The sequence below is a fragment of the Panulirus ornatus genome, chromosome 2, assembly GCF_036320965.1.
Source record: "Panulirus ornatus isolate Po-2019 chromosome 2, ASM3632096v1, whole genome shotgun sequence".
Taxonomy (NCBI): domain Eukaryota; kingdom Metazoa; phylum Arthropoda; class Malacostraca; order Decapoda; family Palinuridae; genus Panulirus; species Panulirus ornatus.
In genome coordinates, this window is record NC_092225.1 from 68,974,222 (window position 1) to 68,987,929 (window position 13,708).

Sequence of the window (13,708 nt, forward strand, 5' to 3'; positions counted from 1 at the left end):
CTGGGGTAAACCATGGAAAGGTCTGTGGGGCCTGGATGTGGATTGAGAGCTATGGTTTCGGTGCATTACACATGACAGCTAGGAACTTATATGGCCTTGTCCTTGAGAGAAAGAATTTTACCTCTGTATTCCCTGTGTGTTGTAGAAGGTGACTCATAGGGGTGGGATCGGGAGGGCTGGAAATCCTCCTTCCAATTTTTTACTTATCCAAAAGAAGGAACAGTGAATGAGGCCAAGTGAGGATTTTTCCTCTAAGGCTCAGTCCTCTGTTCTTAATACTACCTAAATAACATGGGAAAAGGAGAATACGTATGAAAAAATAAACCTTGTATGGCCATGGTATAACAATGAAGTTAATGTATAGATCCCCAAATGATCTGTGGAGAAATGATGGAGAGCGTACATCTTTTAAATTTTCTGTTTCCCATTACAAGATGAAAGAAATTCAGGAAGAGTTACAAGATATGTACAAAAAGTGAGCTAACATATGTTACATAGATGTGGCTTATTGCTGAAGTTAGGAGTGGTGGAGAAATAGAGGATGAGTGTAAGTATCAGAAATAATCACAGTATAAAGCATCCCTGAGTTGCCACTAGTGCTGCCTGTGTAGGTAAGTAACCAAAACCACACCTAGTACCTATAAAAATGTCATAATGCCAGCATATCGTTAAAAAAGAAAGTCCATGGAGATTGGTTGTACTATTAAAACACTCAGCATTTCCTGAAAAGTCAGCTGGGTACATCTCCTGGTGTTTGAGGTTCAAATTCAAAGTTGCAGCATTACATGCTTTTCTGTAATTTTTTTGCTTTCTGCTCATGTTGTAACCTTATGATGTTATCTAATAAGTGTACATACCACAGCACTTCATCATCTATGTAACTGTCAAACTCTAACATGATCTACACTACAACTTGTTTGAAGTAGAGAAAAGAAAGAATTTTGAATAAGTACAATAAATATTTTTGAATGTTCTAAAGACATGTATATTTCATATATTTTACATTACAATAGCATTTAAAAAACAGAAAACTATATTAGAAAGATCGGTGTCTATAATGTTAAAAATCCAAACTCCTATGGCTATTTGGTCCTAAGAAATATAGATTGAAGATCTACCTGGACTCAGACACTTTTCTTCCATTCTGACTACAAGATCCAAGAAATTCATGCCCTAACATCAGCAGAAGCATAAGCTTTAATGTATGGTTGACATTAAGCTCAACTTAGAATTAAAAAAATATTATGAGGTAAAAATGAGATTTATTATTTATTCATTATACTTTGTCACTGTCTCCCATGTTAGCAAGGTAGTGCAAGGAAACAGATGAAAGAATGGCCCAACCCACCCACACACATATGTATATACATAAACGGCCACACATGCACATATACATATCTATACATTTCAACGTATACATACATATACTTACACAGACATATACATATATATATACACATGCACATATTCATATATGCTGCCTTCATCCATTCCTGCCACCATCCCACCACACATGAAATGACACCCCCCCCATCATGCGTGTGAGGTAGTGCTAGAAAAGGACAACAAAAGCCACATTTGTCCACACTCACACACTCTTGCTGCCATGTGTAATGCACCGAAACCACAACTCTATTTCCACACCCAGGCCCTACAAAAACGTTCCCTGGTTTACCCCAGATGCTTCACATGCCCTGGTTCAATCCATTAACAGCATGTCGACCCCGGTATACGACATCGTTCCAATTCACTCTATTCCTTGCACGCCTTTCACCCTCCTGTATGTTCAGGCCCCGATCGCTCAAAATCTTTTTCACTCCATCCTCCCACCTCCAATTTGGTCTCCCACTTCTCCTCGTTCCCTCCACCTCTGACACATACATCCTCTTTGGCAATCTTTCCTCACTCATTCTCTCCATGTGACCAAACCATTTCAATATACCCTCTTCTGCTCTCTCAACCACACTCTTTTTATTACCACACATCTTTCTTACCCTTTCATTACTTACTCGATCAAACCACCTCATACCACACATTGTCCTCAAACATCTCATTACCAACACATCCACCCTCCTCCGCACAACCCTATCTATCGCCCATGCCACAACCATATATCATTGTTGGAACCAATATTCCTTCAAACATACCCATTTTTGCTTTCTGAGATAACGTTCTTGCCTTCTACACATTCTTCAATGCTCCCAGAACCTTCGCCCCCTCCCCCACCCTGTGACTTACTTCCGCTTCCATGGTTCCATCCACTGCTATATCCACTCCCAGATATCTAAAACACTTCACTTTCTCCAGTTTTTCTCCATTCAAACTTACCTCCCAATTCACTTATCCCTCAACCCTACTGAACCTAATAATCTTGCTCTTATTCACGTTTATTCTCAGCTTTCTTCTATCACACACTTTACCAAACTCAGTCACCAACTTCTGCAGTTTCTCATATGAATCAGCCACCAGTGCTGTATCATCAGCGAACAACAACTGACTCACTTCCCAAGCCCTCTCATCCTAACAGACTGCATACTTGCCCCTCTCTCCAAAACTCTTGCATTCACCTCCCTAACAACCCCATCCATATACAAATTAAACAATTATGGAAACATCACGCACCCCTGCCGCAAACCGACATTCACTGGGAACCAATCACTTTCCTCTCTTCCTACTTGTACATATGCCTTACATTCTTGATAAAAGCTTTTCACTGCTTCTAGCAACTTACCTCCCACACCATATACTCTTAATATCTTCCACAGAGCATCTCTATCAACTCTATGCCTTCTCCACATCCATAAATGCCACATACAAATCCATTTGCTTTTCAAAGTATTTCTCACATACATTCTTCAAAGCAAATACCTGATCCACACATCCTCTACCACCTCTGAAACCACACTGCTTCTCCCCAATCTGATGCTTCGTACATGCCTTCACCCTCTCAATCAATACCCTCCCATATAACTTCCCAGGAATACTCAACAAACATATACCTATGCAGTTTGAACACTCACCTTTATCCCCTTTGCCTTTGTACAATGGCTTTATCCATGCATTCCGCCAATCCTCAGGCACTTCACCATGAACCATACATATACTGAATATCCTCACTAACCAGTCAACAACACAGTCATCCCCATTCTTAATAATTCCACAGCAATACCATCCAAACCCGCCGACTTGCCGGCTTTCATCTTCCGCAAAGCTTTCACCACCTATTCTCTGTTTACCAAATAATTCTCCCTGACCCTCTCACTTCACACACCACCTCGACCAAAACATCCTATATCTCCCTCTCTATCATCAAACACATTCAACAAACTTTCAAAATACTCACTCCACCTCCCTCACACTTCAGAGATACTGACAGAAGTATCCACCAGGTTTAACACAAGGAATATTTTAAGCCCATGAAAACATTACGTCTAAGAAGGATAACAGGTGACTGAACTGCATGAAAGTGACAAGGTCCAACCTCTGTGAATTACAGATGATGCTGATATTTTTCCAGATAAGTGAATGGAAGCTTTTCTATTAGTGCTATTGATCTACCACATTTCAGACTTGCCAGAAATGTTGGATCTCAGGGATAAAAAATCTATGTACTGTAAGAAGAGCCCCACGACAATCTACTTAGTTTCTTAACCTTCATTCTGCTCCATCTTGGTTCCCTGCTGCAAAGGACATAAGGCATGAAGCCAGAGGTCAGTGAATAATAAGAGGGCCAAGTTGTTTGGCACTACCTCATGTCTGCACCACGATGTCACAGACCAGGGCAGGTTGTCATATAGTTGTTGAGTTCATGTGAAGAGCATCTGGTGGCTTCTTATACAGGTCAATAAAGGTGAGAAGGTGAATCCTAATGGATATATCCTATTTTGTGGGATAAATTGGTATTTCAACCACCCTACCAAACATATGCTCTTTTAGATGCTCATAGTGCTCTACTAATGGCAGAGAAGCTGTTTTTCATTCGCCAACTATGACATCTTTTGAACATCCAAAGGGTGATTCTAAAGAAATCTATTGGAAAAGTTAGTGCTATATTTTTCTAGTTAAAATGGAATGATATAAAATCAATGATCCTTCCAAATTACACTATATAAAACAGATACTGCAAGCCATCACATACCATCTACGGAGATTAAGTTTTTCCTTATTTTCAGGAGAGGGTGGGAAAAGGTGCCGGTTGAAAAGATTTGTGTTCTTGATGGGGATTTCTTCTGGAGAACTAATGACTTCCATCTCCCGATTCATAAGTATCCAGTCTTCTAAACCAGGCATGAACTGATAAAGAAAAGGAGCAATATTTTATGAGTAGAATACCTTTGTCGCTGTCTCCCGCGTTAGCAAGGAAGTGCAAGGAAACAGACAAAAGAATGGCCTAACCCACCCACATACAAATGTATATACACACATGTCCACACATGCACATATACATACCAATACACTTCAACATATACATATATATACATACTCAGGGACATACATATATACACATGTAAATAATTCATACTTGCTGCCTTTATTCATTCTTGTTGCCATCCTGCCATACATGAAATGACAACCCCCTTCCAGCACACACGCGTGAGGTAGTGCTAGGAAAGGACAACAAAGGCCACATTCGTTCACACTCAGTCTCTAGCTGTCATGTATAATGTACCGAAACCACAGCTCCCTTTCCACATCCAAGCCCCACAAAACTTTCCATGGTTTACCCCAGATGCTTCACCTGCCCTGGTTCAATCCACTGACAGCATGTCGACCCCGGTATACGACATTGTTCCAGTTCACTCTATGCCTTGCACGCCTTTCACCCTCCTGCATGTCCAGGCCCCGATCACTCAAAATCTTTTTCACTTCATCCTTCCACCTCCAATTCGGTCTCCCACTTCTCCTCGTTCCCTCCACCTCTGACACATATATCCTCTTGGTCAATCTTTCCTCACTTATTCTCTCCACTGACCAAACTATTTCAAAACACCCTCTTTTGCTCTCTCAACCACACTCTTTTTATTACCACTCATCTCTCTTACCCTTTCATTATTTACTCGATCAAACAACCTCACACCACATATTGTCCTCAAACATCTCATTTCCAACACATCCACCCTTCTCCACACAGCCCTATCTATAGTCTACGCCTCGCAAACATATAACATTGTTGAAACCACTATTCCTTCAAACATATACATACAGTAAACCCTCGATTTAATGGACCCTGATTTAATGAATTTCACATTCAATATACAGGGCAAATAATAAAACATTAATTAATAATAATTTTGAAAATGAAAAAAATAATAAAATCAGCAACATGCACGTTTCATATCAAACTTGTTTTTGGTAGAGTTGGGTATACTTACTTTGTTTTGGTCTCAGTTAGTCTCAAGCTACCTTGCAGTCAGGTTGTATTCAGAGAATTGTGACTTAATTTTTCATATAATTTTGCAATCCTTAAAATCTAAAATGGCATCAAGTGATAGAGGAGTTAAAAGAAAGTGTGCAAACTATAAATTTCATAAAACACTAAAAAAATTACCCACAGCTTACATTCTTGATTTAATAGACTTTCAGTATTAATAGACTCCCCCTTCTCATGATTAGTCCGTTAAATCAAGGGTTTACTGTATACATATTTGCTGATAACCAGGAGGAAAATGAAACACAATGAGTACCCAAGTGCACTTTCGAGTAGTGATCACATTATCAGGGGAGATACAAGAATGAGATAGGAGATGCAGAGTAGTCAGTTGATATACAAGGAAGAGACGTAGCTATGCCATTGGTATACATATTACAGGATGGTGGAGTTCGGGTCTGGCAAGATGCCTTCACTAAGATCAATGTTACAGTTTTCTGTGTATTCAATTATAAGAAATTCAGCAATATTTCTTGAGGTAAAGAATAATAACTGAATTAGCGTTACTGGTCTATACAATGGTCATAATTTTGAACATGACTAAACAAAGCATTTGATTCTTGTCCTGTTCTTATACTATGTTTAAGTTAAGTCTAACATCAAGATCCTTAACAGCCTGCTCAACATAAAACATATTACATCTTTTACAAGGGATTCTGTAAACATGACCCGCAGAATTTTCTGGCAAGTTTTTCTTAAGATAGTCTTTACAGTATTGCTTTTTCTGAAGGCTACATTTACATTCAAGGATTTAAGCAACTTGGAAAGTAATGTAACATTATCAGTAAAAGGGATAACTAAATGATTCTTGGAATCAAGGGGAGGTTTAGGTTTAACCATAAAATGAAGTTGTTGTTGTTGATAGGTAATGATTCTCTCATCAAAAAATTTTCACTGTCCTCTTCATTGTCATAAATTTCCAGCAAGGCCCACAGTGAGTTCAGTGGGCTTAATCACACATAAATACCAAAGATGGTTAGTTTCTTTATCAAGCCCACTAGCTGGTAATATATCAAATTCTAATATCATGAACAATGAAGATTTAGTTAACAAGCTTAAAGACATCCAAGTTGATTTTCATTTCAAACTGGTGAGTTTTGTTGTTTCTTCCTTGTTCACAAAAGTTCCAAGTTTCAAATTCTGTGTTTATTGAATTGATAAAATTGTGTATAGAAGACTGTATTTCAATTTAATGGTATGGCAATAGGTAACTGTCTTTCACCAGTATTTCATGGAATGCTTTGAAACAAAATTACTAATGGATATCTTACCCTCTAAGGCAATCTGGTTTAGGTACGTAGATAAAGTTCTCTGTGTTTGGCCAACAAACGACAATTTAAAAACATTTTTCCCTTTACTTAACAATTTAGTACCTTCTATCAAATTTACTGTGGAAGTGGAAAAAACTGTATGTTACCATTCTTAAGATTGCATAATCCATAGGGACAGAGAAATGTTGAAGATTAACATGTATAGAAAACCCACCAATGTTTGTTCTTATATTCACTATTACTCAGCTCAACATAAGAGAGTTACTCTATCATCATTCCAGATGATGTTCCTTATGGTATTACTTATATAAAGTTTGGAATTTATTGATAATGAGTCTGAGAAGATATATTTTATTGGATCCAAGTTAAACTATCCTAAATCCTTCATTGATAAATCTCTTACATTTGCAAAGAAATTATCTATAGAGTTAAATCCAAACCTCTCTTTGATATAGGTCTCCCTTTTAGTGATAATTCTACATTATTTCCCAGGTTGCTTAAATCCTTTAATGTAAATGTAGCCTTGAGAACCCACCTAATGATAGAATAATACAGAAAATATTAGAGAACATAAAGAAGATTTGAGCTGTGGTTTTGGTGCATTATACATGACAGCTAGAGACATAGCGTGAACGAATGTGGCCTTTGTTGTCTTTTCCTATCGCTACCTCGCGTGCATGTGGGGGAGGGGGTTGTCATTTCATGTGTGGCGGGGAGGCGATGGGAATGAATGAAGGCAGCAAGTATGAATCATGTAAATGTGTATATATGCATGTGTCTGTGTATGTATATATATGTATGCATGGAAATGTATAGGTATGTATATGTGCGTGTGTGGACGTGTATGCAAATACATGTGTATGTGGGAGGGTTGGGCCATTCTTTCGTCTGTTTCCTTGCATTACCTCGTTGATACGGGAGACAGCGACAAAGTATAACAATAATAATAATAATAATAATAATAATAATAATAATAATAAAATAATAATAAGGTATTAAGAATATATGGTGTGGGAGGCAAGTTGTTAGAAGCAGTGAAAAGTTTTTATCGAGGATGTATGGCATGTGTACGTGTAGGAAGAGAGGAAAGTGATTGGTTCTCAGTGAATGTAGGTTTGTGGCAGGGGTGTGTGATGTCTCCATGGTTGTTTAATTTGTTTATGGATGGGGTTGTTAGGGAGGTGAATGCAAGAGTTTTGGAAAGAGGGGCAAGTATGAAGTCTGTTGTGGATGAGAGAGCTTGGGAAGTGAGTCAGTTGTTGTTCGCTGATGATACAGCGCTGGTGGCTGATTCATGTGAGAAACTGCAGAAGTTGGTGACTGAGTTTGGTAAAGTGTGTGAAAGAAGAGAGTTAAGAGTAAATGTGAATAAGAGCAAGGTTATTAGGTACAGTAACGTTGAGGGACAAGTCAATTGGGAAGTAACTTTGAATGGAGAAAAACTGGAGGAAGTAAAGTGTTTTAGATATCTGGGAGTGGATCTGGCAGCGGATGGAACCATGGAAGCGGAAGTGAATCATAGGGTGGGGGAGGGGGCGAAAATCCTGGGAGCCTTGAAGAATGTGTGGAAGTCGAGAACATTATCTCGGAAAGCAAAAATGGGTATGTTTGAAGGAATAGTGGTTCCAACAATGTTGTATGGTTGCGAGGTGTGGGCTATGGATAGAGTTGTGCGCAGGAGGATGGATGTGCTGGAAATGAGATGTTTGAGGACAATGTGTGGGGTGAGGTGGTTTGATCGAGTAAGTAACGTAAGGGTAAGAGAGATGTGTGGAAATAAAAAGAGCGTGGTAGAGAGAGCAGAAGAGGGTGTTTTGAAATGGTTTGGGCACATGGAGAGAATGAGTGAGGAAAGATTGACCAAGAGGATATATGTGCCGGAGGTGGAGGGAACGAGGAGAAGTGGGAGACCAAATTGGAGGTGGAAAGATGGAGTGAAAAAGATTTTGTGTGATAGGGGCCTGAACATGCAGGAGGGTGAAAGGAGGGCAAGGAATAGAGTGAATTGGATCGATGTGGTATACCGGGGTTGACGTGCTGTCAGTGGATTGAATCACAGCACGTGAAGTGTCTGGGGTAAACCATGGAAAGCTGTGTAGGTATGTATATTTGCATGTGTGGACATGTATGTATATACATGTGTATGGGGGTGGGTTGGGCCATTTCTTTCGTCTGTTTCCTTGCGCTACCTCGCAAACGCGGGAGACAGCGGCAAAAAAAAAAAATAATAATAATAATAACAATAATAATAATAATAATAATAATAATAATAATAATAATAATAGAGTGGCAGATATAGGGTGTTTTGGTCGAGGTGGTGTGCAAAGTGAGAGGGTTAGGGAAAATGATTTGGTAAACAGAGAAGAGGTACTAAAAGCTTTGCGGAAGATGAAAGCTGGCAAGGCAGCAGGTTTGGATGGTATTGCAGTGGAATATATTAAAAAAGGGGGTGACTGTATTATTGACTGGTTGGTAAGGTTATTTAATGTATGTATGACTCATGGTGAGGTGCCTGAGGATTGGCGGAATGCGTGCATAGTGCCATTGTACAAAGGCAAAGGGGATAAGAGTGAGTGCTCCAATTACAGAGGTATAAGTTTGTTGAGTATTCCTGATAAATTATATGGGAGGGTATTGATTGAGAGGGTGAAGGCATGTACAGAGCATCAGACTGGGGAAGAGCAGTGTGGTTTCAGAAGTGGTAGAGGATGTGTGGATCGGGTGTTTGCTTTGAAGAATGTATGTGAGAAATACTTAGAAAAGCAAATGGATTTGTATGTAGCATTTATGGATCTGGAGAAGGCATATGATAGAGTTGATAGAGATGCTCTGTGGAAGGTATTAAGAATATATGGTGTGGGAGGCAAGTTGTTAGAAGCAGTGAAAAGTTTTTATCGAGGATGTAAGGCATGTGTACGTGTAGGATGAGAAGAAAGTGATTGGCTCTCAGTGAATGTAGGTTTGCAGCAGGGGTGTGTGATGTCTCCATGGTTGTTTAATTTGTTTATGGATGGGGTTGTTAGGGAGGTGAATGCAAGAGTTTTGGAAAGAGCGGCAAGTATGAAGTCTGTTGGGGATGAGAGAGCTTGGGAAGTGTCAGTTGTTGTTCGCTGATGATACAGAGCTGGTGGCTGATTCATGTGAGAAACTGCAGAAACTGGTGAATGAGTTTGGTAAAGTGTGTGAAAGAAGAGAGTTAAGAGTAAATGTGAATAAGAGCAAGGTTATTAGGTACAGTAGGGTTGAGGGTCAAGTCAATTGGGAGGTAAGTTTGAATGGAGAAAAACTGGAGGAAGTAAAGTGTTTTAGATATCTGGGAGTGGATCTGGCAGCGGATGGAACCATGGAAGCGGAAGTGGATCATAGGGTGGGGAGGGGGCGAAAATTCTGGGAGCCTTGAAGAATGTGTGGAAGTCGAGAACATTATCTCGGAAAGCAAAAATGGGCATGTTTGAAGGAATAGTGGTTCCAACAATGTTGTATGGTTGCGAGGCGTGGGCTATGGATAGAGTTGTGCGCAGGAGGATGGATGTGCTGGAAATGAGATGTTTGAGGACAATGTGTGGTGTGAGGTGGTTTGATCGAGTAAGTAACGTAAGGGTAAGAAAGATGTGTGGAAATAAAAAGAGCGTGGTTGAGAGAGCAGAAGAGGGTGTTTTGAAATGGTTTGGGCACATGGAGAGAATGAGTGAGGAAAGATTGACCAAGAGGATATATGTGTCGGAGGTGGAGGGAACGAGGAGAAGTGGGAGACCAAATTGGAGGTGGAAAGATGGAGTGAAAAAGATTTTGTGTGATCGGGGCCTGAACATGCAGGAGGGTGAAAGGAGGGCAAGGAATAGAGTGAATTGGATCAATGTGGTATACCGGGGTTGACGTGCTGTCAGTGGATTGAATCAGGGCATGTGAAGCGTCTGGGGTAAACCATGGAAAGCTGTGTAGGTATGTATATTTGCGTGTGTGGACGTATGTACATACATGTGTATGGGGGTGGGTTGGGCCATTTCTTTCGTCTGTTTCCTTGCGCTACCTCGCAAACGCGGGAGACAGCAGCAAAAAAAAAAAAAAAAAAAAAAAAAAAAAAAAAAAAAAAAGATTAATATCTCTAAAAATGCTGTCATATTCAAATCTATGTGCATTACAGAAAATCTGCTCCCAGCTTACACTAACATATGTACATAGTGGTCAAACTGCAAGTTTGGTGAGACTGTATCATTGCCTTTGGAAATATCAGAATACAGCCCCATAAAGGGTCCTCTTATTCCACAGGAAAGAATCATTTGCTTGCTTCTACATTGGGTGCTGCCCTGAAGCTGTGGGAGCCCAATAAAAGGGGTCCTTGGGTTAACTTTCACATAAGAAGAAAAAATATAAGAATATCTTAACATGTTCTGTCAAATGATGTAATGTGATTCTGATATTTCTACAAAATTAAATCCAAGAGCAAATTTATAAATATTTGCTAGGTTTACTGCTATGAATAATTATAGTATGCTGTATCACTGAAAAGTATTCCAATATAAATACCTTTAGTCCAGGTAATTGATCTCTAACATCAACTAACTGAAGAGAACCATCAGCCTCAACAAGCAGCCTCTGAATGACTGCCTCATCTTCCAAGGGGTTGAGGGAGCAAGTCGAATATACTAGACGTCCACCAACTGCTAGTAACTCCAGCCCTCGACGAGCTATCCTTAGCTGTAGTCTGTCAAGGTACTTGGATGAATACTTTTAGAAATGGGAGCATCAGTGAAGGGAGCTACTACTTACAACAAATAACATTCAATCCATCACACACATCTCGGGCAAAAAACATTATATAGCTAATAAGGAAAAAAACATTCTGTAGCTAATAAGGCAAATTTCAGGAACTGCAACATCTCTTCAACAAACATGCAAGAGGCCAGACCAAAACCCTTCATCTGGAACATCAATCATACCTAAGTATATCTAATTAGGAAAACCATACAGAAAAGCAACTGGTTGAAAAAAATAAAAGGCTACCAATTCAAAACAATTCTGAAAATAACATTATGTAGACAGACAGAAAGTTTTCCAGATATCAAAAATTTCTAAAGACCAAAACACCTTAAATGCATACACAGAAACGTAATATCAACTTCAAAGGGTTATCTCCAAAATGTATGTGGTTAGATGTAATATCAACTCCAACAGGATATCTTCAAAATGGCAGTGGTGACATTTAATACCAACTCCAAAGGCATATCTACAAAATGCATGTGGTGAGATAACAAGTCCAAAGGCATATCTATAAAATGCATCTGGTGTGATAACTCCAAAGGTATAGCTTCCAAATACCAGTGGTAAGGTTAGAAATACACCATAGTTTATGAAAAAACAAGAAAAGAAAAATGAAAAACAACAGTTCCCATGTGTAAAAAATGCACAAATAAATGAGGATCATGATGATACCCAATAACCAAAAACTGCACAATATACAAAAGAGCTCTGTTTTGTTATGAGATACGTGAGCTTTATCAATAATAGGTGAAATCTCACTTGTGTGGTTAGTAGCATCATACAATACAGAAATAGTAAAGGTAACTTGCCTTTGAAATACATGCAATGCAAACTTCAAAATATCTACATAATGCTTGTAAGAGATTTCTGAAATACACCTTACTTCCAGTGAAGAAATGTATTAGAAATGAAACTGGAGGAAAATACATATACAAATAAAATACTGAACATTCCTCACATGCTCTGTGGAAGGTATTAAGAATATATGGTGTGGGAGGCAAGTTGTTAGAAGCAGTGAAAAGTTTTTATCGAGGAGGTAAGGCATGTGTACGTGTAGGAAGAGAGGAAAGTGATTGGTTCTCAGTGAATGTAGGTTTGCGGCAGGGGTGTGTGATGTCTCCATGGTTGTTTAATTTGTTTATGGATGGGGTTGTTAGGGAGGTAAATGCAAGAGTTTTGGAAAGAGGGGCAAGTATGAAGTCTGTTGGGGATGAGAGAGCTTGGGAAGTGAGTCAGTTGTTGTTCGCTGATGATACAGCACTGGTGGCTGATTCATGTGAGAAACTACAGAAGCTGGTGACTGAGATTGGTAAAGTGTGTGGAAGAAGAAAGTTAAGAGTAAATGTGAATAAGAGCAAGGTTATTAGGTACAGTAGGGTTGAGGGTCAAGTCAATTGGGAGGTGAGTTTGAATGGAGAAAAACTGGAGGAAGTGAAGTGTTTTAGATATCTGGGAGTGGATCTGGCAGCGGATGGAACCATGGAAGCGGAAGTGGATCATAGGGTGGGGGAGGGGGCGAAAATTCTGGGAGCCTTGAAGAATGTGTGGAAGTCGAGAACATTATCTCGGAAAGCAAAAATGGGTATGTTTGAAGGAATAGTGGTTCCAACAATGTTGTATGGTTGCGAGGCGTGGGCTATGGATAGAGTTGTGCGCAGGAGGATGGATGTGCTGGAAATGAGATGTTTGAGGACAATGTGTGGTGTGAGGTGGTTTGATCGAGTGAGTAACGTAAGGGTAAGAGAGATGTGTGGAAATAAAAAGAGCGTGGTTGAGAGAGCAGAAGAGGGTGTTTTGAAGTGGTTTGGGCACATGGAGAGAATGAGTGAGGAAAGATTGACCAAGAGGATATATGTGTCGGACGTGGAGGGAACGAGGAGAAGAGGGAGACCAAATTGGAGGTGGAAAGATGGGGTGAAAAAGATTTTGTGGGATCGGGGCCTGAACATGCAGGAGGGTGAAAGGAGGGCAAGGAATAGAGTGAATTGGAGCGATGTGGTATACCGGGGTTGACGTGCTGTCAGTGGATTGAATCAAGGCATGTGAAGCATCTGGGGTAAACCATGGAAAGCTGTGTAGGTATGTATATTTGCGTGTGTGGACGTATGTATATACATGTGTATGGGGGTGGGTTGGGCCATTTCTTTCGTCTGTTTCCTTGCGCTACCTCGCAAACGCGGGAGACAGCGACAAAGTATAATAAAAAAAAAAAATCCTCACACCCACACAGCGAACAAAAAAGAAGGAT

The 13,708-nt window shown here is 39.7% G+C and overlaps 1 protein-coding gene across 1 annotated transcript in view; it reads right to left on the bottom strand.

Moving 5' to 3' along the window:
• Nsun2 (tRNA (cytosine(34)-C(5))-methyltransferase Nsun2) overlaps positions 1-13,708 on the bottom strand; it is a 42,956-nt gene that overhangs the window by 12,412 nt on the left and 16,836 nt on the right. The window contains exons 7-8 of the mRNA XM_071676884.1: positions 11,227-11,404; positions 4,139-4,293 (exon numbers count right to left, since the gene is read on the bottom strand). Coding sequence (XP_071532985.1) covers positions 4,139-4,293; positions 11,227-11,404 — 333 coding nt within the window. The remainder of the gene's footprint in view (positions 1-4,138; positions 4,294-11,226; positions 11,405-13,708) is intronic.